The sequence below is a fragment of the Scyliorhinus torazame genome, chromosome 17, assembly GCF_047496885.1.
Source record: "Scyliorhinus torazame isolate Kashiwa2021f chromosome 17, sScyTor2.1, whole genome shotgun sequence".
Taxonomy (NCBI): Eukaryota; Metazoa; Chordata; class Chondrichthyes; order Carcharhiniformes; family Scyliorhinidae; genus Scyliorhinus; species Scyliorhinus torazame.
Genome location: NC_092723.1, coordinates 128102651 through 128129943, shown reverse-complemented (window position 1 = coordinate 128129943; position 27293 = coordinate 128102651). Strand labels below are relative to the sequence as shown.

At 48.7% G+C, this 27293-nt stretch overlaps 1 protein-coding gene across 2 annotated transcripts in view; it reads left to right on the top strand.

The window, feature by feature from the left end:
• Nucleotides 1-4339: 4339 nt before the first annotated feature.
• Nucleotides 4340-27293, top strand: part of shmt1 (serine hydroxymethyltransferase 1 (soluble)) — a 62715-nt gene continuing 39761 nt past the window's right edge. The window contains exons 1-5 of one of the 2 annotated variants that reach the window (XM_072481014.1): nucleotides 4340-4358; nucleotides 14942-15058; nucleotides 20338-20483; nucleotides 22043-22158; nucleotides 23069-23229. In XM_072481014.1, coding sequence (XP_072337115.1) covers nucleotides 14975-15058; nucleotides 20338-20483; nucleotides 22043-22158; nucleotides 23069-23229 — 507 coding nt within the window. In that variant the 5' untranslated portion in view covers nucleotides 4340-4358; nucleotides 14942-14974. Of the gene's footprint in view, nucleotides 4359-14852; nucleotides 15059-20337; nucleotides 20484-22042; nucleotides 22159-23068; nucleotides 23230-27293 lie in introns of those variants that run through there. The other variant, XM_072481013.1, reaches the window with a different exon arrangement.

Here is a 27293-nt window from a genome sequence, read left to right as displayed (position 1 = left end):
CTGACTCTGGCACACTGACTCTGGCACACTGTCCGACACGGCCACACTGTCTGACTCTGGCACACTGTCTGACTCTGACACATTGACTCTGGCACATTGATTCTAGAACATTGACACTGGCGCACTGTCTGACTCTGGCACACAGTCCAACAATGCCACACTGTCTGACTCTGGCACACTGACTCTGGCACACAGTCCGACACGGCCACACTGTCTGACTCTGGCACACTGTCTGACTCTTACACATTGACTCTGACACATTGATTCTAGAACATTGACACTGGCACACGGTCTGACTCTGGCACATCGACTCTCGCGCATGGACTCTGGCACATTGACACTGGCACACTGTCTGACTGGCACATTGACACTCGCACATTTTCTGACTCTGGCACATTTTCTGACTCTGGTACACTGTCTTATTGTGGCACATTGACTCTGGACACTGTCTGACTCTGGCACACTGACTCTGGACACTGTCATACTCTGGCGCACTGACTCTGGCATATTGTCTGACTCTGGCACATTGACTCTGGCACACTGTCTGACTCTGGCACACTATCTGATTCTGGTACATTGACTCTGGACGCTGTCTGTCTCTGGCACATTGACCCTGGCACGCTGTCTGACTCTGGCACATTGACCCTGGCACACTGACTCTGGCATATTGGCTCTGGCATGTTGTTTGACTCTGGCACATTGAGTCTGGCACATTGACTGACACTGGCACATTGACTCTGGCACACTGTCTGACTGGCACATTGACACACGCACATTGGCTGACTCTGGCACATTGTCTGACTCTTGTACACTGTCTGATTGTGGCACATTGACTCTGGCATATTGTCTGACTCTGGCATATTGACTCTGGCACACTGACTCTGGCATATTGGCTCTGGCATGTTGTTTGACTCTGGCACATTGAGTCTGGCACATTGACTGACACTGGCACATTGACTCTGGCACACTGTCTGACTGGCACATTGACACACGCACATTGGCTGACTCTGGCACATTGATCTGGCAGACTGTCTGACTCTGGCACATCGACTCTCGCGCATGGACTCTGGCACATTGACACTGGCACACTGTCTGACTCTGGCATATTGTCTCTGGCACACTGTCTGACTCTGGCACACTGATTTTGGCACACTGTGTGACTCTGGCACACTGTGTGACTCTGGCACGCTGACTCTGGTGCACTTTCTGACTCTGGCACACTGAGTCTGGCACACTGTCCGACACGGCCCCACTGTCTGACTCTGGCACACTGTCTGACTCTGACACATTGACTCTGGTACATTGATTCTAGAACATTGACACTGGCACACTGTCTGACTCTGGCACACTGTCTCTGGCACACTGTCTGACTCTGACACATTGACTCTGGTACACTGATTCTGGCACATTGACACTGGCACACTGTCTGACTGGAACACTGTCTGACTCTGGCACATTGATCTGGCAGACTGTCTGACTCTGGCACATCGACTCTCGTGCATGGACTCTGGCACATTGACACTGGCACACTGTCTGACTCTGGCATATTGACTCTGGTACACTGACTCTGGCACATTGACACTGGCACACTGTCTGACTGGCACACTGTCTGACTCTGACACATTGACTCTGGTACACTGACTCTGGCACATTGACACTGGCACACTGTCTGACTGGCACATTGACACTCGCACATTTTCTGACTCTGGCATATTGTCTGACTCTGACACATTGACTCTGGCACACTGTCTGACTCTGGCACACTGTCTGATTCTGGCTGATTGACTCTGGCACACTGTATGACTCTGGCATATTGACTCTGGCACATTGACACTGGCACACTGTCTGACTGGCACATTGACACTCGCACATTTTCTGACTCTGGCATATTGTCTGACTCTAACACATTGACTCTGGCACACTGTCTGACTCTGGCACACTGTCTGACTCTGGCACACTATCTGATTCTGGTACATTGACTCTGGACGCTGTCTGACTCTGGCACATTGTCTGGCTCTTGTACACTGTCTGATTGTAGCACATTGACTCTGGACACTGTCTGACTCTGGCACATTGACACTGGCACACTGTCATACTCTGGCACACTGACTCTGGCACACTGTCTGACTCTGGCACATTGACTCTGGCACACTGGCTCTGGCATATTGGCTCTGGCATATTGTTTGACTCTGGCACATTGAGTCTGGCACATTGACTGACACTGGCACATTGACTCTGGCACACTGTCTGACTGGCACATTGACACACGCACATTGTCTGACTCTGGCACATTGTCTGACACTGGCACGTTGACTCTGGCACACGGTCTGACTCTGGCACATCGACTCTCGCGCATGGACTCTGGCACATTGACACTGGCACACTGTCTGACTGGCACATTGACACTCGCACATTTTCTGACTCTGGCACATTTTCTGACTCTGGTACACTGTCTGATTGTGGCACATTGACTCTGGACACTGTCTGACTCTGGCACACTGACTCTGGACACTGTCATACTCTGGCGCACTGACTCTGGCATATTGTCTGACTCTGGCACATTGACTCTGGCACACTGACTCTGGCATTTTGGCTCTGGCATATTGTTTGACTCTGGCACACTGAGTCTGGCACATTGACTCTGGCACACTGTCTGACTGGCACATTGACACTCGCACATTGTCTGACTCTGGCACATTGTCTGACACTGGCACATTGACACTGGCACACTGTCTGACTCTGGCATATTGTCTCTGGCACAGTGTCTGACTCTGGCACATTGATTTTGACACACTGTGTGACTCTGGCACACTGTGTGACTCTGGCACGCTGACTCTGGTGCTCTGTCTGACTCTGGCACACTGACTCTGGCACACTGTCCGACACGGCCACACTGTCTGACTCTGGCACACTGTCTGACTCTGACACATTGACTCTGGCACATTGATTCTAGAACATTGACACTGGCGCACTGTCTGACTCTGGCACACAGTCCAACAATGCCACACTGTCTGACTCTGGCACACTGACTCTGGCACACAGTCCGACACGGCCACACTGTCTGACTCTGGCACACTGTCTGACTCTTACACATTGACTCTGACACATTGATTCTAGAACATTGACACTGGCACACTGTCTGACTCTGGCACACTGTCTCTGGCACACTGTCTGACTCTGACACATTGACTCTGGTACACTGTCTGACTGGAACACTGTCTGACTCTGGCACATTGATCTGGCAGACTGTCTGACTCTGGTACACTGTCTCTGGCACACTGTCTGACTCTGACACATTGACTCTGGTACACTGACTCTGGCACACTGACTCTGGCACACTAACTCTGGCACACTGACTCTGGCACACTGACTCTGGCACACTGTCTGACTGGCACATTGACACTCGCACATTTTCTGACTCTGGCACACGATCTGACTCTGGCACATCGACTCTCGCGCATGGACTCTGGCACATTGACACTGGCACACTGTCTGACTCTTGCATATTGTCTCTGGCACACTGTGTGACTCTCGCACACTGTGTGACTCTGGCATGCTGACTCTGGCACACGGTCTGACTCTGGCACACAGTCCGACTCGGGCACACTGTCTGACTCTGACACATTGACTCTGGCACATTGATTCTAGCACATTGACGCTGGCACACTGTCTGACTGGAACACTGTCTGACTCTGGCACATTGATCTGGCAGACTGTCTGACTCTGGCACACTGTCTCTGGCACACTGTCTGCCTCTGACACATTGACTCTGGTACACTGACTGGCACATTGACACTGGCACACTGTCTGACTGGAACACTGTCTGACTCTGGCACATTGATCTGGCACACTGGCTGACTCTGGCACACTGTCTCTGGCACACTGTCTGACTCTGACACATTGACTCAGGTACATTGACACTGACACACTGTCTGACTGGAATACTGTCTGACTCTGGCACATTGATCTGGCACACTGTCTGACTCTGGCACACTGTCTGACTCTGACACATTGACTCTGGCACACTGTCTCTGGCACACTGTCTGACTCTGACACATTGTGTCTGGCACACTGTCTGACTCTGGCACATTGACACTGGTACACTGTCTGACTGACACACTGTCTGACTGTCGCCCCTCCAGCGACAGGAGCAGTCGGTCAACAAAGTTCACTCTCTTCTGATTGGCGGCTGTAAATAATTGTCCATCACCGATTGCTACAGCGAGTAGGATTCTGTCTCTGATTGGCCTCTGTCACTAGCCTGCCCTTGTTGATTGGTTGGAATGGGGCTTTGCGGTGATTGGCTGCTGGCAGTGGGTCTGAGCGCGCCATCCTCACTCCTGGCTCAGCTCTTGCCGGTAAGTTTGTAGCGGATCACATTGGCAGGGAAGTCGCGGCGGAACTGCACGTAAATGCGGCTACTTTCTCGGCGTAACGCACGGTTCGGGTCTTTAAAGCGGCAGCCACCGAGGTTGCATTGCTTTTAAAGCGGCAGCCACCGAGGTTGCGTTGCTTTTAAAGCGACAGCCACCGATGTTGCATTACTTTTAAAGCGGCAGCCACCGAGGTTGCATTGCTTTTAAAGCGACAGCCACCGAGGTTGCATTACTTTTAAAGCGGCAGCCACCGAGGTTGCATTGCTTTTAAAGCGGCAGCCACCGAGGTTGCATTGTTTTAATAGTTTTGGGGAGAGGGGAAGGAAGAGGATCAGCCCCCGGCTGCCACCCGACCTTGAGCCAAATGCACAACACAAACAGGCAGAAATCGTGCAGATGAAGCACGGCAACGGAGCTGTGAATGAGCTCTCGGTGCCCACATTAAATTTCGGGGTCCAGGTCTGGACAAGCAGGACCAACAGTGACTGACAGGAGAGAGACTCTGCTCTACCCAGTTTGTGTCACTGTAAGATTTGACGGAGATGGTCAACATCAAGGATCAGGGCAGAGTAGATGGAAAGATACTGTTCACCATCAGTGGAAGGGTTGAGAATCGGAGGGCACAGATTTGAGGTCATTGGCAAAGGTAGCTGTGATGAACGTTTACTGTAACACTGTCCCTTGTCATCATGTAAGGTGATGTCCCCTTTAAGACCTGGCTTGGAACCCTGGGGAACTCTGCCTCCAGCTCCGCTCATCTGTGAGCCGTATATAAGGGGCCGCCTTGTGGGCAGTGCAGCAGTTAGCACACGTCTCGGCTCTAGTCTAGTTCTTAGTTTATTAAAGCCTTCTTTACTGTTTAAACTCTAAGCGTCGTTATTGAGGGTACCACAATTTAATAAACTAAACTACATCAGGATGGACGCAGGCCTAAAACCAGAGATGCTCAACCTGGAAGCACGGACACCGGAGGCAAAGGAAATTTTTAAATACTGGCTCCGATGCTTCGAGGCTTACCTGGACTCCGCAGAGACTCCCATCCTGGGGCCACGCAAGCTGCGCCGACTTCACGGCCAGGTGAGTCACAGAATCTCCGCCACGCTCAAAAAGGCGACGACTTATGAAGAGGCGGTCGAGCTACTCCGCAAGCGGTTCGTCAAGCCTATCAACGAGGTGCACGCCAGGTACCTGCTCTCTACCTGCAGGCAGCGCTCGGGGGAATTGCTAGACGAATTCGTCGAGAAACTCACCGCGCTTGCCAGGGACTGTGACCACCAGGATGTGACAGGGGAAGTCCATATGAACCTGCACATCAGAGACGCTTTTGTGTCCTACATCGGGCAGCGGCTGCTCGAAAACGGGGCAAAAGACCTCCAGGACACGCTAACGCTCACCTCCTCGCTGGAGGAGGCCCGACATAACTTGGGTATGTACCCCGCGGACTCTGTGAGCCCCCCCCCGGACTTCCTCAGACTCAGCCATATTACAGGCCTGCGCCACGCGGCGACCCGCTTATCATGGGGGCACGCCGTGCTACTTCTGCGGGCAGGGCCAGCACCCACGCCCACGCTGCCCAGCCCGCTCCGCGATCTGCAGCGACTGCGGGAAGAAGGGGCATTTTGCGAGCGCATGCCTGGCCAGACCCAGGGGCCAGAAGAACAAGAACAGCCGGCCAGAAAATCAGGCCCGCAGGCCTCGCAATGCGGCTGCGCACCGACCCAACACGCCCCCTTCTGACGCGTCATCAGCCTCGTGTGAATCATGGGAGTGGCCATCTTGTCGGCGGCCATCTTCTCGACCCGACTCGCGCAGATGACGGTGGTGGCCATTTTACGAGTCCGACTCGGCTGAGGACTCCGACTACCCGCGAGTGGGAGCGATCACCCTCGGCCAAAACACCTGCAGAACTCTATGATGCAGGTCCAGGTCAACGGGCGCGACACTGCATGCCTCTTCGACTCCGGGAGCACGGTGAGCTTTATCCATCCTGAAACGGTGAGGCGCTGCTCCCTGCGCACCCATCCCGCGCCCCAAACCATAGCCCTCGCATCCGGGTCCCAATCGGTACAAATCAAGGGGTACTGTATCGCGGATCTCTCGATCCAGGGCGCCAAATACACCTGTTACAAATTTTATATCCTTCCCCACCTCTGTGCCCCCCTGCTGCTCGGACTGGATTTCCAGTGCAGCCACCGAAGCCTGACACTGAAGTTCGGCGGACCCTTACCCCCCCCTCATGGTATGCTGCCTTGCGACACTGAAAGTCGCACCCCCCTTGCTATTCGCGAACCTCACTCCCGACTGTAAGCCAGTCGGCACCAGGAGCCGGCGGTACAGTGCCCAAGATATGACTTTTATCAAATCAGAGGTCCACGTTTACTGGGAGAGGGGGTCATCGAGGCTAGCAACAGCCCTTGGAGAGCACAAGTGGTGGTAGTCCGGTCCGGGGATAAGAAACAGATGGTCGTGGATTATAGCCAGACCATAAACTGATTCACGCAGCTTGATGCGTACGCCCTTCCTCTCATCGCGCAAATGGTAAATCGGATCGCCCAATACTGAGTATTTTCCATGGTCGACCTCAAATCCGCCTACCACGAGCTCTCCATCCGACTAAAAGACCTGCCTTCGAAGCAGCCGGCCGGCTCTTCCACTTCCTCAGGGTCCCCTTCGACGTCACAAATGGGGTCTCCATCTTTCAAAGGGCGATGGATCAAATGGTGGACCAGTACGGTTTGCGGGCTACATACCCGTATTTTGACAATGTCACCATCTGCGGCCATGACCAGCAGGACCATGACGCTAACCTTGAGAAGTTCCTCCAGACCGCCCGAGCCCTTAACCTGACCTATAATGAGGAAAAATGCATTTTCCACACTACCCGGCTAGCCATCCTCGGCTATGTCGTGGAAGACGGGGTCCTAGGTCCCGACCCCGACCGCATGCGCCCCCTTAAAGAATTCCCACTCCCCCACAGCCTCAATGCCCTCAAACAGTGCTTGGGGCTCTTCTCCCACTACGCCCAGTGGGCCCCCAAGTATGCGGACAAAGCCCACCCACTCATAAAGGCCACCACTTTTCCCCTCTCGGCTGAGGCTCGATTGGCCTTCAACCGCATCAAGGCTGATATCGTCAAGGCCGCTATGCGCGCGGTGGACGAAACTATCCCCTTCCAGGTAGAGAGCGATGCATCAGACATCGCCCTGGCTGCTACTCTCAATCAGACAGGCAGATCAGTAGCGTTCTTCTCCCGGACCCTCACCGCCTCCGAGGTTCGACACTGCAGTCAAGAAGGAGGCACAAGCCATTGTGGAGGCTGTACAGCGCTGGAGGCACTACCTAGCCAGTAGGAGGTTCACCCTCGTCACCGACCAACGGTCAGTCGCCTATATGTTCGATAACACGCAACGGAGCAAAATAAAAAACGATAAAATTTTGAGGTGGAGGATCGAACTCTCCACCTACATGTACGATATCAAGTATCGTCCAGCGGAGCTCAACGAGCCCCCAGATGCCCTGTCCTGCGGCACATGCGCCAACGCGCAGAACGACCGCCTGCAAGCCATCCACAATGACCTCTGCCACCCGGGGGTTACCCGGCTCGTCCATTTTATCAAGTCCCGCAACTTACCTTACTCAACCAAGGAGGTCAAGGCCCTGATCAGGGCCTGCCAGATCTGTGCGGAGTGCAAACCGCACTTCTGAGACAAGGTTCGGCTCGTGAAGGCCTCGGGGCCCTTTGAGCGACTGAGCGTGGACATCAAGCGGCCCCTCCCGTCCACCAATCGGAATGCCTATTTCCCCACCGTTATCAATGAGTTCTCCTGTTTCCCATTCGCCATTCCCTGCTCCGACATGACCTCAGCCACCGTGATTAAGGCACTGCACAGCATCTTCACTCTGTTCGGTTTCCCCGCTTATATCCACAGCGACCGGGGTACATCGTTCATGAGCGATGAACTGCGTCAGTATCTGCTCAGCAAAGGCATCGCCTCGAGCAGAACGACCAGTTATAACCCACGGGGAAACGGGCAAGTGGAGAGGGAGAACGCGACAGTGTGGAAGGCTGTCCTTCTGGCCCTACGGTCGAGAAGTCTCCCAACTACCCGCTGGCAGGAGGTCATGCCCGACGCCCTACACTCCATTAGGTCGCTCCTCTGCACGGCCACGAATGAGACCCCTCACAACCGATTGTTTGTTTTCCCCAGGAAGTCTACCTCCGGGGTCTCGCTTCCACCTTGGCTGACGGCTCCGGGACCTGTTCTTCTCCGGAGGCACGCGAGGAGCCATAAAACGGACACCCTGGTCGAAAAGGTCCAATTACTCCACACCAACCCCAGTTACGCCTACGTCGAGTACCCCGACGGCAGGCAAGATACGGTTTCCCTCCGGGATCTGCCACACACTGGATCCCCCACTACCGACGCCCCTCCCCTGCAGGACCCGGCACCCCCTACAACATACCCCCTCCTGGCCCCACCCCCCGTTGGTGAGCACCTACCTAGCGCCTCCCCTTTACACACCCCGCCGGCACTGCTACCCCCGGCCCCGCCTATTCTCCCTGCACCCTGTTCCCTGCCCCGAACCGGACCGAAGCTCCGACCGCCGTGCTCCCGGACGTACCCTCAACCAGGACGTCCATGTCCGCCGCACCACCGGCCGCCGCACCACCGCCCGAACTGAGGAGGTCGATGAGGACGATCCGGCTACCGCGATGGATGGACCTATGATGGCACTTCACCCCCGCCGGACTCTTTTTTTAAACGGGGTGAATGTAATGAACGGTTACTGTAACACTGTACCCTTGTCATCATGTAAGGTGATGTCCTCTTTAAGACCGGGCTTGGAACCCTGGGGAACTCCGCCCACCTGGGAGCCGTATATAAGGGGCCGCCTTGTGGGCAGTGCAGCTGTTAGCACACGTCTCAGCACTAGTCTAGTTTTTAGTTTATTAAAGCCTTCTTTATTGTTTACACTCTAAGCGTCATTATTGAGGGTACCACAGTAGCAATGACGACATGAGGAAAAACATTTTTTATGGATTAAGAGGTTAGGATCTGTAATGCCCTAACTGAGAGTGTGATGGAAGAAGATTCCATTTTGGCATTCAAAAGGGCGATGGATCATTGTCTGAAAAGGAAACGCCTGTGGGGCCCTGGGGTAAAGGTTGTGGGAAACGGCTCTTGCAGAGGATCAGCATGGTCATGACGGGCAAAAAAAGGCTTCCTGTGCTGTAACAGTTCTTTCATTCACTCAACTCGCAATCCTTTTCCATCACGTCATCCGGTGACTTTTAATTGGAACTGGGGAGATACAGTCCGACGGGCATCCATGCCATCTGAGGCCACGGAGCACATTTTGCTGTCTTTGGTTAACAGTGGCACCATTGCTTGGATGTTTTGCCTCTGTGGCCATTGCCTCTTGGCCCAAACGCACAAGAATATTGTGCTTGTTCCTGGAGAACATCCAGGAATAGAGGGGGGTTGGTAAAGGGGTTGTGCAGCTTCTGGAGCATGTGTTCTGCGGCCAGTGGGCACAAGCTCTGCACAAGTTGGAGTCTCTGCGAGTCTACCCTCCTAATAGTTTAAAACAAGAGACTGACATCTCTCCCACTAATTGGAACCAACCTGTCACATATCTCTGTCCACTTTGTTGACTGACCACAGGGCAGCCCAGGGTCACTTGAATCCTAATTTGAACCCATGCACACACCAATAGGATGTTCATTCAGGTGTAGATTTTGTGAATTGGGACCCTTCTGGGGGCATTATTTGTCCATTGTCATGGTAGCTTAATTCGTCACTGTCTCTGGAAAACAGGAATGTATAACACAGACACAGAAAATATTACAGCATCTGTGGAGCGAAAAGGGAGCTAACATTTTGAGTCTGGATGACTTTTTGTCAAAGCTCTTTGTTTCGAGTCATCAACATTAGCTCCCTTTGCTCTCCACAGATGCTGTCAGACCTGCTGTGACTGTCCGGTATTTTCTGTTTTTGTTTCAGATTCCAGCATGTGCAGAAACTTATAAACAGGAATGTAGAGTTGCCTTACAATATGTATTTTATATATCCATATATACTATCCATCCCACCTGGAAGACATGAAAAACTCGATAAAAATCCAGAGCCATTAGGGAGAAAAAATGTTCCTTTCTGACTGTGGTACTTTGCTGCGATGTCTGATGGTCTATCAGAATAATTCATTGGCTTTAAAACGTCTTGGACACTCCAAAGGATGTGATAAAGTGCGATGTAAATGCAAGCTTGATTCTGACATATGTCGGGTGAAATCCGAATTGGGATTAGCAGTGATATCTCCGAAGGAAAAATATCCCACAGACACTCATCATGCAGTTCACCCATGAAGAATTGGCAATCGGATGAGGTACTGGGAAAGGAGCAACATTTGTGAGGAATAATTTTGCAATGAGAACCAGTGCTGCTGGGAGAAGATGGGAAGAAAGGTTTTATTTGAAGAAACTTGAAGGTTAAAAGAGAAATTAGACAGTTTCTGAAAGATATGCAGCATCTCAAGTGTTGCGTCTTATCCATCCTCAACTTTGGTACTAAACTTCCTGTTATGAAGGCTGTGGCTGAAAATGTAATAAGTAACTTGTTGCAGTGTGACAGTAGCTTAGACCACGTGGGATTTGAGTGCTGAGACAAAGCGGGCTTTGTTTCAAATTTCAGTTGGGCAGCATGTCAAAACATTTGAGCTCGAATTGCTACTTTGCTTCCAGTAGATTTGGAGGAAACAATTATAAATGGTGGCCGGAATTCTTTGGTCCCTGATTCTCTTTTCCCGCTGGTAGTGCACCCCCCACCACTGGGTTTCGCGGTGGCGTGGGGTGATTTGCATGGGAAATCCCATTGACAGGCAGCGGGCGGATAGAAGCCTGGCGCCAACGAACGGCGCGCAGCCGAGAAACACGCAGTTTGGGGAATCAGAGAATCCTGCCCAGTATTTCAGCTGATGAGCTTATGTAAGGCCTGAAGCTATGGTTTGTTACAACTCTGCGCTGCGGCTCCCTCTGTTTGTTGAAGCAATGCTTACTAGCTTGGCTGTGACAACGAAAGGTTTGAACTCCATGGGCGGGATTCTCCGACCCCCCCCGCCGGGATGGAGAATCGCCGCGGGGGCGGCATGAATCCCGCTCCCACCGACTGCCGAATTCTCTGGCGCCGGGGATTTGGCTGGGGAGGGAATCGCACCGTACCGGTCGTCGACGGCTGGCAGCGAGCCCCCCCCCCCCCCCCCCCCCCGTCGATTCTCCGGCCCGCAATGGTTCGAGTGGCTGCCCGTTTACGACCTGGCTCCGCGGGCGGCCTCCGGGGTCCTCAGGGGGGACCGGGGGGATCTGGCCCCGGGAGGTGCCCCCACGGTGGCCTGGCCCGCGATTGGAGCCGACTTATTCCTCCACGTCGGTCGCTGTAACAGTCCGTGGTGGCCGACGCGGAGATGAACCCCCCTGCGCATGCGCTGGCGCTACCGCGCATGTGCCAACTCACGCCGGCCGGCGGAGGCCCTTCGGCGCCCACCGATCCGCGGGTGGGCCTGTGCCGTGGGGGCACTATTTTTCTTCCGCCTTCACCATGGTCTTCACTATGACAGAGGCGGAAGAGACCCCCTCCCCTCCGCATGCGCGAGGATGACGTCAGCAGCCGCTGACGCTCCCGCGCATGCGCCGATCCGCGTCACCCGGCGAAGACCTTTCGGCCCCGGCTGGCGACGCGCCAAAGGCCTTTCCCCGCAGCCGGCGGCGCGCAAACCACGCCGGCGCAGGCCTAGCCCCTCAAGGTGAGGGCTTGGCCCCTAAAGGTGCGGAGACGTCCGCACCTTTGGGGCGGCCCGACGCCGGAGTGGTTCCCGCCACTCCATTACGTCGGAACCCCCGCCTCGCCGGGTAGGGGAGAATTTCACCCCATGTTCCTCAAATTCTGGCCTCTCTTCTTTGTCCCACGACTGGCGGTTGTCCCTTCATCCACTCAAACCTAAATTCAATTCTCCTAAAATCCTACTTCCTGACCAAGCTTTTGGCCAGTATCCTTTTTAAAATAAATTTCGAGTACCCAATTAATTTGTTCCAATTGAGGGGCAATTTAGCGTGACCAATCCACCTACCCTGCACATCTTTGGATTGTGGGGGCAAAATCTACGCAAACATGGGGAGAATGTGAAAACTCCACATGGACAGTGACCCAGAGCCGGGATCGAGCCTGGGACCTCGGCGCCGTGAGACAGCAGTGCTAATCATTGCGCTACCGTGCTGCCCCTTTTGGTTAGTATCCTAATGTCTCCCTGTGTGGTTGGCTATCAAATCTGCGTCTGATTACAGGCCTAGAAGGACAACAATTTGTATTGTCACACCTTTAAAGTAGCAGATCATCTCAAGGCACTTTGCAGGAGCATTATCAAACAAAAACTGCCATTGAGCCACATGAAATATTGGGTCAGATGACAAAAAACCTGGTCAAAGAGCTATGTTCTAAGGAATGTCTGAAATAAAAATAGAGAGGCAGAGAGGTGCCATGGATAAAGCTCTGCAGCTTAGGCACGGCCACCGATAGTGGAGTGATTAAAATCATGGATGCTAAAGAGGCCAGATTTGGAGGAATGCAGATATTGTGGTGGGCCGTTGGGGCTCAAGTGGTTGCACAGATAAAGGAGGGTTGAGGCCCTGCAGGGATTTGAAAACAAGGATGAGAATTTTTAAGAGTGAGGCATTGTTTAACAGGATTTAAATGTAGGTCAGCCAACACTGGGACAATGCATGAACAGCACTTGGTGCGCATTGATGCAACCATCAATTCACTCGAGACGGGAGTAGAAGTAAACTGTGGCTTTAATCAACTTAGAACAGTGCCTGCCTGCGACTGACCCAATACTGAGAACCGCCTACAGGCCGACTGCTCTTGAGACCTCCCTTCAAGGGGAGGAGCCATGGGCGGAGCCCATACAGGCCCCAACATGTTCCCCTATGGATAATGCCATACAATGGCCCATAGTAGGAGCCATAGCACAGCATAGCACAGATACAAATACAAGGGCAACAGCACAGATACAAATACAATGGTGGATTATTGGCATAATACATTTACCACACGCATTAAGAAGTGGGCAGCAGAAACTTGGGTGAGCTCAAGGTTCCGGAGGGTAGAGCATGGCAGGCCAGCCAGGAGTGATTTGAATCAACAAGATGAGAGGCAACGAAGACATGGATGAGGGTTTTGGGCAGCAAATGAGCTGAGGTAGGGCTGGAGTCAGTTGATATTACAGAGGTGGAAATAGGTGGAATGACGTGCCTCGGGATGATTAACTTCATTAAAGGTGCTTTATAAATGCAAGTTGTTTTAGGATAGCACGTACATAGTTTGCATGGTAACTGGAAATTTACCTCAAATATCAAAAGGTGCTCCAACAGATGGAGCAATCTGTAGTCTTAAAATATTGAGTTAGCTGTGCCTCACATAATCCTGCCTGTGTGGTGATTCAGCTTTTACACAGGAAAGAGCTGTCAACAAACATATGAAGAGCCGACTGTTTGTTTATTACCCAATTGCTGTTTCAGATGGCATTGACAGAGCTTTGGTCTGAGTATATATTCCGACCATTAATTACAGAGTACCTAGCTGAACAAGTCTCTGCTACTCCAAATGGAGCCTTTATGCCCAATTTATTTAGACTGTTGCTACAATGGACAAAACAGTGTTCTGATAGCCACTCGAGGCTGCTAGATTAAAATATATTGCTGGCTACGTCTTGATGTCCGGCTGAGGTTCTCTAGACTATGTATATAAACAAAATTTGCATTTATATAGCGCCGTTAATGTAGTGACACATCTCAAGGTGCTTCAAGAAGTGTGTATCAAATAAAATTTGACACTGAGCCACATAAGACGATATTAGGACAAGTGGCAAATGTTTGGTTGAAGAGGTTAGACTCTCAGGAGGAGGAAAGGGAGACGGAGAGATTTCAGGATGGTGGCAGAATTCATTGACGATTTCTTGAAAATAAAGGAAAAAGAATAAGTATTTGAAAAATAAGAATTCCAGAGGGGAGAGAGCTTCGGGGAACGGAACTTTGCTGGTAACTATTTGGCATTGGTACGGTGGCCCAAATGGCCCCTTCCTGCTTTGTGAAACATCACCATGTAGGAAGGGCATCCAAGGGCAGCACGGCGGCGCAGTGTCTGTGTGGAGTTTGCACATTCTCCCCTTGTCTGCATGGGTTTCACCCCTACAACCCAAAGGTGTGCAGGGTAGGTGGATTGGCCACACTAAATTGCCCCTTAATTGGAAAATAAAATAACTGGGTCATCTCAATTTTTTTAAAAAGGAAGAACATCCAAAAGTTATTTACTGCTGCTTTTTATTTGGTTATAGTCCAACTGTGCAGCAGCAAAGTGCAACCCTGAACTGGTCACCAATCTGTGAATGATTATACAGGATTGTTGAAACATTGTTTCGAGTGGTGATTAAGCATTTTTGAGGACACTGGTTCTCAGCCGAATCAAGCTCCAGGCTCGTTCATTTCTCTTGTGCTATTTTTATGTTTAACGCAGCAGAAATTCTGACTTGGAAAAAGGTTTTCAATCATGGCAGGAGCCATTGGTAACTCAGGCATTTGGGAATCCCACACTGCAATGCTGGTGGAACCCCTTAGCAGCAATGATCCAGAGGTGAGTAAAAATGTAAAATTATATGTCAATTTTCCTTTAAGAAGTGATTTGTTTCTTAAAACTGTAATGGGGCTGTCAATGGGCAAAGTGTGGGTGCCAGGCAGTACAGACTCGAGGTTTCATGTACCAGAATCGACAGGTTCAAAGTGACAGGAAATACTAAACAGGCTGAGTCTCTTTTCAGTGGAAAAGAGAAATCCAAGAACTGATAGAGGTCATGAACATCTTGAAGAAGTTCATTAGGACAAACGGAGGGAGTTTTGAGAGTGGCTCAAAATGGAAGAAAATCACTAATAAATACAATAAAAATTCAGGAGACACTTATTTTACCAGAGAGTGGTTCGAATGTAAAACTTTCTACCACATGGAACAAAAGAGGCAAATAGTACTGATGCATTTCAGGGGGAAACTAGATAACTAAATGAAGGAGAAATGATGCCAAGGAAATCCTCGGGTTACCTGAAACAGTGTGGGAGGAGGCTTGAGTGGAGCATAAACAGCAGCATGGATCATTTGGTTGAATGGCCTGTTTCTCCGCCGTGTAACATAGAGTAGATAAGGTTTTAAATCAACAAGTTGGGGGGCGAGTGGTCGGAAAATTCAGATCTAAATACATTTATAAGTCTTTTGAGAAAAGTCAAGGCTGGAGAGCAGAGGTGTGATTTGAGTAAAATGGCAGATTGTGTCAGAAAGTGTTCAACAATGGCAATAGGGCAAAAGCAACAAAGGCAATGTTAGGGAAAAAAGTTAAATATAAATGTGGTATATTTGAATGCAAGGTGCTTTTGTAACAAGGTAGATGAATTCATGGCACGAATTGAGATAAATGGATTTGTTCTGTAGCCATTACTGGGGTCGCCCAGAGTTGGGAACTTAATATTCGAGGGTGTGTGACTTTGAGGAAAGATAGGCAAAATGGAAAAGGAGGTGAGCGGGGTGTGGTGATTTGTGCTGATTGTCCCTTTAAGGATAACACAGCAGAGTAAGGGTCACCTAGCTTGGGGGACCAGTTGGGAGCTGGTGGAGCAGCTACCATTCTCTCTGGCAGGTTGGGACTCAGAGTGGGTTATCACGCCAGGGGGCAGAGCCCTCTCAGGCAGGAGTCATGTAAGGAGCTAGGCGCAACCATGAGGCTACTGTTTTCTTATTAATAAATCCTTTTCATATTCACATCTGAAGCCTGTGAAAGTGCATCATTAAAGGCTGAGGGAAGGCCATAGAAAGAAAGGATCTTAGCCCACAAAATCAAGATATAGAATCAGAATGGGTGGAATGAAGAAATAACAAATGGCAGAAAACATTGTGAAAGTACTTTATGGACCTCCTAAAAGCGACCATAGTGTTGGACAGAGCATTAATCTGGAAATTTGAGGAACATGTAACAAGGGTTATGCAATAATTGACAGGCCCTTTAGTTCTCATATTATCTGGGTAAACTGTATTGGCAAAAGTAACTTGGAGCAGGAATTTATGGAATGCAAATTAATCAGTTTTCCAGAACAATATGTCGAGGAGCTAACAAGGGAGCAGACTATTTTAGATCTAGTATTGTGTAATAATCTTAGCAACAGATCATAAATAGATCACAAAGTGACACAATTTCATAAGTTGAGAGTAATGTGTTATGTCTGAAACACTTAAATTTAAACAAAACCAAATACAGCGGAGTAAGGTGGTGGACTGGTTAAATTAACTCGGAATTTTGATTTATAAATATATAGGTAAGAATTGGTGAAGATTTAAAGAAATAATTCCCAATTCCCAAAACTATATTTTCCCTTGAGGAATGAAAAATGCCACAGGGAAAGGGATACAACCATGGTTAATTAGAGAAGTTAAGCATGAATTAAAGTAAGAGGCTTTAAAGTTGCTGAGTAATGAGCCTGAATATTGAGAAGGTTTTAAAAATCAACCAAGGCTGACCAAAACATTAATTTAAAAAAGAGAAAATAAAATATGAGAGTAACCTCGCAGAAATATTAAACCTAATTATAAGGCCAGTAGGTTTATTGGCTATTGGTGTCTCTGGCCCTCTCTTTCGGATGACAAAACGATCCATGGGTTACGTGCAGCCTGTCATTATGTGTAGTTATGTGTAGAAAGACAATGAATCAACTTACTAGCAAGGGGGGAAAAAATGGCGCCAATTGCATGTACAGGGCACACCAATATGTTTATTGCCTCTTGTGGTCATTCTGTGTACTTCAGAGAGAATATGTATTTCATTTACCCAGAGAAAAAAGGGCAGGGAATCTTTGCAAATTCAATTTTGGCATCCCATTTTTTAACATCATGTGACCCACCCGAGGGCCATGACCCCCCATTTTGAAAACCATGCCTCAGAGGCAGAGACCTCATTATAATGGGAAACAAGGCAAAGATTTGGCATTTTTTTTATTATCGTCACAATAGAAGACACAGAGAACAGACCAGAAGTAGCGAGGAACTAAGGGTATACTGAGAGTGAAGAACTTGAGGTAATTAATATTAGGAAAGCAAAAGTATTAATGGAATTAATGGGACTGTAAGCTGGATTCTCTGGACCTGATAGTCTACCTGTAGAGATTTAAAAGTTGTAGCTGCAGAGATAATGGATGCATTGGTCTTAGTCTCCAAGAATTGCCTAGATTCTAACCTGATCCACATTGTTTGGAAGTTATCAAGTGTACCCCTCACTGTTTAAGAAAAGAGGGAGAGAAAATACAGGGAGCTGATATCAGCCTCATCGTAGTCATAGAAAAAATGCTAGAATCTATTATTAGGGACATAATAACATAGCGCAATGAAAAAAAAATCACAATATGATTAGGCAGGGCCAGTAAGGTTTTATGAAAAGGCATCATGTTTGACAAATCTATGAGAGTTTTTTCAGGGTGCAACCAACAGGGTAGATAAAGGGAACCAGTAGATGTAGTATATTAGGATTTTTAGAAGACATTCAGCAGTGTTCCACAAAAGAAGTTGTTACACAAGTTAAAGGCTCATGAGATTGGGGATAATGTATTAACATGGATCGAGGATTGGTCAATAGACAACAACAGGGAGTAATAATAATGGATCATTTTTGGGTGGGAGGTTGCACCTAATGGTGCAGCAAGATCTCAGTGTTTAGGCCTTAGCTGTTTACAATCCAAATCAATGGGCGTGATCTTCGGGCCACGCTGCGCTGGAAAAGCTGCTCACTGCGCGGTGCAGTGTGGCCGGTGAAAGCAAGAAGACCCCGCTCCCGGGATCGATCCGGCTCACAACGCCTTGCGAGATTGGGGATCTCAAGGGGATCGGAGTGTGGTGCAATGTGGTGCCATGGCACTGTTGGTGCCACATGGGTACCCTGGCGCTGCCAGCCTGCAAACCTGGCAGTACCACCTGGGTGCCAGCCTGGCTCTGCCAAGGTGCCCTGGTGACATTGCCAGCTCGCGGGGCAACTGCCAGAGTGCTGGGTTGGCACAGCCAAGCTGGCATTTTTTGCGTACGTGTGATCAGGCCATGGTTGCCCTCCGTGGGTATTGGGGGAGGGGGCCCTCCCATGCTGCCTTCAAGCCCATGCTGCATTCAGGCTGGGGGTGGGGAGGGGGGGGGGGGTGGGGGGGGGGGGGGGGGAGATCGAGGATTTTTTTGTGAGCCTCGGAGATTGGGACCCCAACCTCTCGCTACAACAGGGAGTTCCAGTGATCGGAGTTCCCCATTGTAAAAAACTGAACTATATGCGGCCTCAGCCGCGGGTTCCCCATTTAGGCCTCTTATTCAAAGCAAGTCGAATAGCCATGTGTTTCTCGGCACTGCGAGTGCCGGGAAACACGCGGCTAAATGCGCTCACTCAGGGACTTGTTCCCTTTTGGGAAGATCACGTCCATAGACTTTGATGAGAGGACTAAGTGTAATGTACACATGTTTGCTGAAGATGCAAAGCTAGGTGAGAAAGTAAGCCATGAAAAGGATACAAAGAGGCTGCAAAGAGATATTGACCAGTTAAGTGATTGGACAGAAGGGGGTAGTTGGAGTAGAATGTGGTAAGAAGACTGAAAAAGCAGAATATAAAAACAATGAGAGACTGGTAAATGAGATCTGTGTGTTCTTGTAAAAAAATTACAAAGTTAACTTTGCGGATGTAATAAGCAATTCGGGAGGAAAATGGTATGTGAGCCTTCATTGCAGGGAGATTGGTGCACACGAGTAAGGCAGTCTTGTTGCAATTATAAAGGGCTTTTCTGCAATCACACATGGAGTACTATATACATTATAGTCCCCTTAACCAAAGGATATACGTGCCTTGAAGGAGGTGCAATGAAGGTTCATTAGATTGACTTCCCAAATGAAGGGGCTGTTCTGTGAGGAGACCTTGAGTAGAATAGACTATGTCCTCTGGAGTTTAGAAGAGGGGAGTTAAGGTGATCTTACGAAAACAAAATGTTTTTGAGGTTGATGCTGAGAGGCTATTTTTCCTGGCCAAGACATCACCTAGTGATCATATCCGCAGCATAAGGTGTCAGCCATTTAGAATCATAGAATCCCTACAATGCAGAAGGAGGCCAAATGGCCCATCAAGTCTACCCTGATGCTCTGAAAGAGCACCGTACTCAGGCCCACTCCCCTGCCCTATCCCCATAACCTCACCCAACCTTTTGGACACTAAGGGGCAATTTATCATGGCCAATTCACCTAACCGGCACATCTTTGGTCTGTGGGAGGAAACCAGAGCAACCGGAGGAAACCCACGCAGACACGGGGAGAAGGTGCAAACGCCACACACAGTCACCCGAGGTTGGAATTGAACCCGGGTCCCTGGCACTGTGAGGCAGCAGTGCTAGCCACTGTGCTGCAAGGGCTGAGGTGAGAAGAAATGTCTTTGCTCAGGGAGCTGTGCATCTTTGGAATGATCAAACCCAGACAACTGTGAGTACTTAGTTGTTGAGTTTGACAAATTTTTGGACAGTAAAGATATCCAGAGACACAGGGATAGAGCGGGAAAACAGAATTGAGGCAAAAGTTCAGCTGTGATCTGATTGAATGGTCGAAGAGGCTCGAGAGGCTGTGTGGTCTACTCCTGCTCCTGTTTCTTCTGTTCAAAGAACAGACATGCTATAATTGGATAAAAGTCCTCGGGCTCAGGGGCAGTGGTGAGAATGCGGTGGGGAGAAAATTAGATTGAATTCCACCTCCTGATTTCGGGACTGGAGTGACTCAATCTAAGAGTGACAATGAGACTTTATTTCCGTGCAAGACCTGTGCTGAGCAACAGCACTTACGAAGATTTTAAAAACGTTCTGATTCCCTGACAGGTGTACGGGATCATTAAGAAAGAGAAGAGTCGTCAGAGACTTGGTTTGGAACTCATTGCCTCCGAGAACTTTGCAAGCCGAGCCGTGTTGGAGGCTCTGGGCTCCTGCATGAACAACAAATATTCGGAGGGGTACCCGGGCCAGAGGTATGGAATCAGCATTCACCCTTGCCTTGAATAACTTCATTCTTTTTTCTGACTGGCTGCACCAGTTTAGCAACAAAAGGTAGTATGATGGCCCGGGGGCCGCGTTTTACAAGTCAAATCCTTCAGCCCTCCCAAATGCCCTGGAGCTGAAACAAATTGGATTTATACAGAGCACCTTGGACTTAGTAAACTGTCCCAAGGTGCTTCACGGGAGTGTTATCAAAGAAACAGTAGATGGGATGAGTTGAATTTTAACTCATTTATTTCACCCATTGCCTTGTTTTATTTGTTTGTTTTCAGCTTTCAACACTTCCATTACCACAGTGACTACATTCCAGAAGTACTTCATGGACTCTAAAGTGCTTTGGGATGCTCAGAGATCGTAAAAGATGTGACATAAATACCAGTCCTTTTTTTCCCTTTTTACTGGCCTGGATCCTAAGCAGCAGTAACAGTCTCTCCTGACCCTCTGCTGAGCTTCGATACCTACACTCAGTATCAATATTACCCTTAATTGAGCCCAATTCAATCGCTCAACCAATTCAAGTGCTGTTCTCTCGGAACCCAGCGAAGTAATTGGTTTAAAAAAAAATTTAGAGTACCCAATTCATTTTTTCCAATTAAGGGGCAATTTAGCGTGGCCAATCCACCTAGCCTGCATATCTTTGGGTTGTGGGGGCGAAACCCACGCAAACACGGGGAGAATGTGCAAACTCCACACGGACAGTGACCCAGAGCCGGGATCGAACCTGGGACCTCGGCGTCGTGAGGCTGCAGGGCTAACCCACTGCGCCACCGTGCTGCCCTCAGCGAAGTAATTGTTAACAGAGCTGACAGTGGGGAGAACTCACCAGTTCAGGTCTATACTGTGTTAGTTTTTTTTTCCTTCACTAGATTTTTTGGGCCCCATTACAGGAACTGGCCCCTATGTGACCCCCTTTTTTAAAGTGGAAGTGGGGCTAGACTGGCTGCTCCTGTTCATTGGGATGTCCTATGAGGCCTACAGTTCCTGAAAGTCGGCCGTTAGGAGAGTAGCCAATGTAACGGCCCTTTTTAGAGCAAGTTTGTGGCGGAAAACCAACCTTCTTCTGCAAAAGTCCTCCCGCTCCACTCTGGTCCCAGTTCTCAGTGTTGTCCATTGTGGTTCACGTGACTGAATAGAATTGCCATTGTAGGAATAAGGGGAGGGTTATTCAGCTCTTTGAGCCTGTTGTCATTCAGTTAGATCCTGATTGATCTGTTTCTTAAATCCATTTCCTGCTTTAGTTCCATATCCCTTGATGATCTTATGTAACAAATAAAAACTGTTGACCTTGGTTTTGGGATTTCCAATTGACCCCTAGCCTCAACAGATTTACTGGGGGGGAGGGGGTTTCAGATTTGCACCGCCCTTTGTGTAAACTGATAAAGGTGCAACGTAAGGTGTACCATGACTCGGACTATCGATACTGCTCCTGTCAGAGCGCCAGGATAAAGTATTTATGGTTTTCCAGTAAATCCTTTTTTTTATTTGGTGGTACCATGGCCTGTTTTAATGCAGAGCTGTCTTGTTTCTATAGGTATTATGGTGGCACTGAATTTGTAGATGAATTGGAGAGGCTGTGTCAGAAACGAGCACTGGATTTGTACAGCCTTGACGCACAGAAATGGGGAGTCAACGTCCAGCCATATTCAGGTAACCTCCTCAGGCATAACTCACTCACCCCTTACTTACTACCCCCAGAATATCCCCCTCCTCTATTGAAGGCACTGGCTCATTCAGAGGACACAGAGTCTATTAGAACCACAAATATTCTTGCTTTCTGTGCTTGCTTAGATGTTGAGTGTGAGCCGACTATGCCACCATGGGTGGAGACAGAGCCTTCTTCTCTTCTGCTCCATGTCACCTGGAGCAAGGAGCACCTTGCGATAAAACTGACATTTCAAAGGTCAAAAGCTAGCAATCCTACGATGAGTAACTCACCTCCTGACCCCCCAAAGCCTGCCCACCATCTACAAGGCACAAGTTAGGAGTGTAATGGAATACTCTCCACTTGCCTGGCTGAGCTGAGTGCAGCTCCAACAATGCTCAAAAGGTTGGACACTATCCAGGACAAAGCAGCCCGCTTGATTGCTACCCCTTGTACAAACATTCAATCCCTCCACCACCAAAGAACAGTGGCAGCCGTGTGTACCTTCTACAAGAAGCACTGCAGGAACTCGCTAAGGTTCCTTAGACAGCACCTTCTAAGCCCACGACCACTACGACCTGGAGGTTCCCCTCGAAATCACTCACTACCCCAACTTGGAAATATATCGCTGTTCCTTCACTGTTGGTGGGTCAAAATCATGGAACTCCCCAACAGCACAGTGAGTATTCCTCCACCTCAGGGACTGCAGCGGTTCAAGAAGGTAATTCACCACCACCTTCTGAAGGGCAACTAGGGATGGGCAATAAATGCTGGCCTACCCAATGACACTCACATTCCATAAATGAATTAAAAATTGTAACATTAGCCTCCTGGTGCCTCAGAACGAGGATGGAGATTTTGAAAGGATGTCAGTATCTTTGTCTCTCTCTCGCTCTCCCTCCTTGGGCTTGACAGGCTCTCCAGCAAACTTTGCAATTTACACGGCTCTCGTGGAGCCACATGGGAGGATCATGGGATTGGATCTTCCTGATGGTGGCCACCTGACCCATGGTTTCATGACAGAGAAGAAGAAAATCTCTGCTACTTCTATCTTCTTCGAGTCAATGCCGTACAAGGTAGGAGCATTTGGAAGGTAACTCGATATTGAATTAGCAGTCAATTCTTCACTGCCCTTTTATTTTTCACTCTAAAGAAATCTCACAATGTCACAGAAAGCCGCTTGGCTCACGGTGCCTGTGCCAGTTCTTTGAAAGAGTTATTCAACAAGTCCTATTCCCATGCCCCACTGCCCTTTCCCCAGAGCCCTGGACATTTCTTTCTTTTCAGGTACCTATACAATTTTCAATCAATCTGCTTCATCCCCCCTTTTCAACAGAGTTATTCCAGATCACAACATGACTGGACTTGAGAAGCGATAATCTCCTCCTTCCCATTCGTCACACTGGGATCCAGAATTGTAAAATTCGCTCTGACTTCCTTTAAGAAATATGTGACAATAGGTAGTGCACTTGCGCATATTATATAGTATTGGAATCATAGAACCATATAATTTATTGTCCAGACGGAAGCCATTTGGCCCATCATAGCCTGTGCCAACCAAAAACGAGTATCCAGCCTAATCCCACATTCCAGCTCTTGGTCCACAGCCCTGAAGGTTATGGCACTTCAAGTGCATGTCTAAAGTACTTTTTCAATGCAGTGAGGGTTTATGACTCCACTGAAAGAAAATCTCCTGAATTATTCAATCAACCTTCTGCCAATTGCTTTAAATCCATGCCCCCTAGTTATTGACCTCCCTGGTAAGAGAAATATTTCTTTCCTACCTACTCCATCCCATAATTTTATACACCTCAATTACATCTCCCCTCAGCCACTTCTGCTCAGAAGAAAATAACCCACTCTGTCAGATGTTTCCTCATAGCTAGATTTCTCCATTCCTGGTAACATCATCACTGTAAATCTCTTCTGTACTCTCTCAAGTGTGTTCGTGTACTACCTGTAATGCGATGACCAGAATTGTGTCTTGTACTCCAGCTGTGGTTCAACTGGGGTTCCAGCCCAGCCTCCCTGCTCCTCCATTCTGTGCCACAACCAATAAAGGAAACTATTCTGGATGCCTTCTTAACCACACAAGAGATAGGAAAAGGAGGAGACTATTTGGTTCTTAAAACCTTCTTTGCCATTTAATATCGTGGCTGATCTTCTACCTTGACGCTGCCTTTCCACACGGTTCCATGTCCCTTAATTCTCTTAACTTCCAAAAATCTATTGATCTCTGCCTTAAATGTGCTCACAATTGAGCACCAAAAGCTCTCGTGGGTAGAAATTGCAAAAATTGCAAGTAAAGAAATGTTTCTCGACCTCAAAGTGTTCTGTGACTATTACCCCTAGTTTTTGACTCCCAGCTGGGGAAACATCGTCCCTACATCTACCCTGTTATGTTCCGTCAGAATTTTATATGTTTCACTGAAATACCACTCATTCTTCTAAGTTCCAGGGATATATCGGCCTAGCCTACTTGGTTTCCTCATAGAACGTTCCTTACCTTGGGAAGCAGATTAGGGAACTGTTGAGTTCGAGGAAGTGACCAAACAGGAACATGAGGAAACAAAAGGTTTATTAATGAAGAACGAAGATCCTATGTGCACTGGCCCCAGAAGCAACTACCCATGCCCAACCCACATTCGGGCCGGGGTTTTTATGTCCTGATTTGCTCCCCTGTTGTTGAGGGAGCTCCGCTCCTCAGCGGGGAAGCTCATACTCCACGAGACTCACGGGGAGGCTAATCGGCCCAGCCCCGTGGGTCTCGTGTCGGCTACAACAGGAACCTTCATTGCACTCCCTCCGAGGAGACTAAAACCGCACAAATTGCTCCAGGTGTGGTCTCACCAACGCCCTATTTAATTTCAGTAAGTCGGCTTCGCTCATACTCCAATCCCATTGTGTCTTCCTAATTGCTTACTATGCATACATGTGAATGTGATTCAGGTTCTTGCGAATGTCAATATTTCCTAGCCTTGCACCGTTTAAAAAATATTTCCTTCAAAGTGGATAACTTACCAGATGGACTGTTGTGGTTCAAGGCAGTGGTTCACCACAGTCTTCTCAAGGGCAATTAGGATGGGCAACAGTTAATGGCAAGTGGGAGAATCTAGGACCAGAGGGCATAACCTCAGACCGAGGGCTCACCTATTTAAGACAGAGATGTGGGGGAATTTCTTCTCTCAAGAGGTAGAGAATCTGTGGAATTATTTACTCCAGAGAGCTGTAGAGGCTGGGCCATTAAGTATGTTTAAGGCTGAGATGGACAGATTTTTAATCTGCAAGGGAGTCAAGGGTAATAGGGACAAGGCGGGAAAGTGGAGTTGAGGATTATCATATCAGAGCAGTCAGGATTTCATTGAATAGGGGGCGGCATGTGGTCCAGTGGTTAGCACTGGGACTGCGGCGCTGAGGATCGGGTTCGAACCCTGGCCCTGGTTCACTGTTCGTGTGGAGTTTGCACATTCTCCCCGTGTCTGCGTGGGTTTCAATCCCACAATCCAAAGATGTGCAGGTTAGGTGGATTGGCCACGCTAAATTGCCCCTTAATTGGAAAAGAAAAATACTTGGCTACTCTAAATTTTAATTTAAAAAAAAATGATTTCATTGAATGGCAGAGCAGACTCGATGAGTCGAGTGGCCTACTTCTTTACTCCTACGTCTTATGATCTTATGGTTAATAAACAGAAAACAGGAGGAATTCTGGGTCATTTTCAGGTTGGCAGGCTAACTAGCAGGGTACCACAAGGATCATCAGTGTTTGGGCCCCAGAAATTTACAATTTCTATCAATGAGTTAGATGAGGGGCCCAAGTGTATTCCTTCCCAATTTGTCCATGATACAAAATTAGGGGGAGTGTAAGCTGTGAGAAGGATGCAAAAAAATTGCCAAAGGTTGGAGATGGGGAGCTGTGAAGATTTATATTATTGCTGTAAAAAGAAAGGGCGGCATGTGGCACAGTGGTTAGCACTGGGACTGCGTAGCTGAGGACCCGGGTTCGAATCCCGGCCCTGGGTCACCGTCCGTGTGGAGTTTGCATATTCTTCCCGTGTTTGCGTGGGTTTCACCCCCACAACCCAAAGACGTGCAGGTTAGGTGGATTGGTCATGCTAAATTGCCCCTTAATTGGAGAAAAAATAATTGGGTACTCTAAATTTATAATTTAAAAAATTATTACTGTAAAAAGTGACATGCTATTGATTCTTCTTGTCTTGCCCGCATCAGGACATCTACCTAAGATAAACCAACAGCAAAGTGAGCATCAATTTATACTGCATGAGAAGAGACCATTTTTATTCCTCTTACATCCTTGATGGTAGCCATGATGTGGAGATGCCGGCATTGAACTGGGGTGGGCACAGTAAGAAGTCCCACCTGCTGAAGGAGCTACACTCCGAACGCTAGTGATTCCAAATAAACCTGTTAGACTTTAACCTGGTGTTGTAAGACTTCTTACTGTATCCTTGATGGTAGCAGGAGTTTCAAAAAGCATTTCCACAAGGGGCCACGCAAGAGAGTATTACATAAAATTATCGGATTGGGGGTTAATTTATTGACATGGATTGAGTATTGAAGAGAGTTTGAGTAGCTTGAGCCTGTACTCATTGGGGTTTAGAAGAATGAGAACGACCTTATTGAGATCGATATGACTCTCAGGGGGCTCTTCCACAAGGGAAACAACCTCTCAACGTCTACCCTGTCAAGCCCCCAGAGAGTGGTATTCCGACTCAGGCTCTCCTCAATGCTCAATCCATGTCAATATATTACCCCCTAATCCTTATTTGTATGTGATACCCTCTTGTGTGGCCCCTTGTGGAAATGCTTATTGAAACTCCTGCCACCATCAACGACCTGTGGACATGCTCTTTAGGCACCTCTTCCACTACACTTCTCAGTGTCTTGCCATTTATTGTTTATTAATTTGCCATGTTTGTTCTCCCCGAATGTATTACCTCTTCTTCAGATTGAATTCCATTTACACTAATTTTCTGCCCACCTGACCAGTCCATTGATATCCTCTTTCAGTCTACAACTTTCTCCCTCGCTTTGAAACACATGGCCAGTTTTTGTACCACTTGCAAACTTCCAGGTCAGACCCCCTAATTAACTGTATATTGAAATCATAGAATTTACAGTG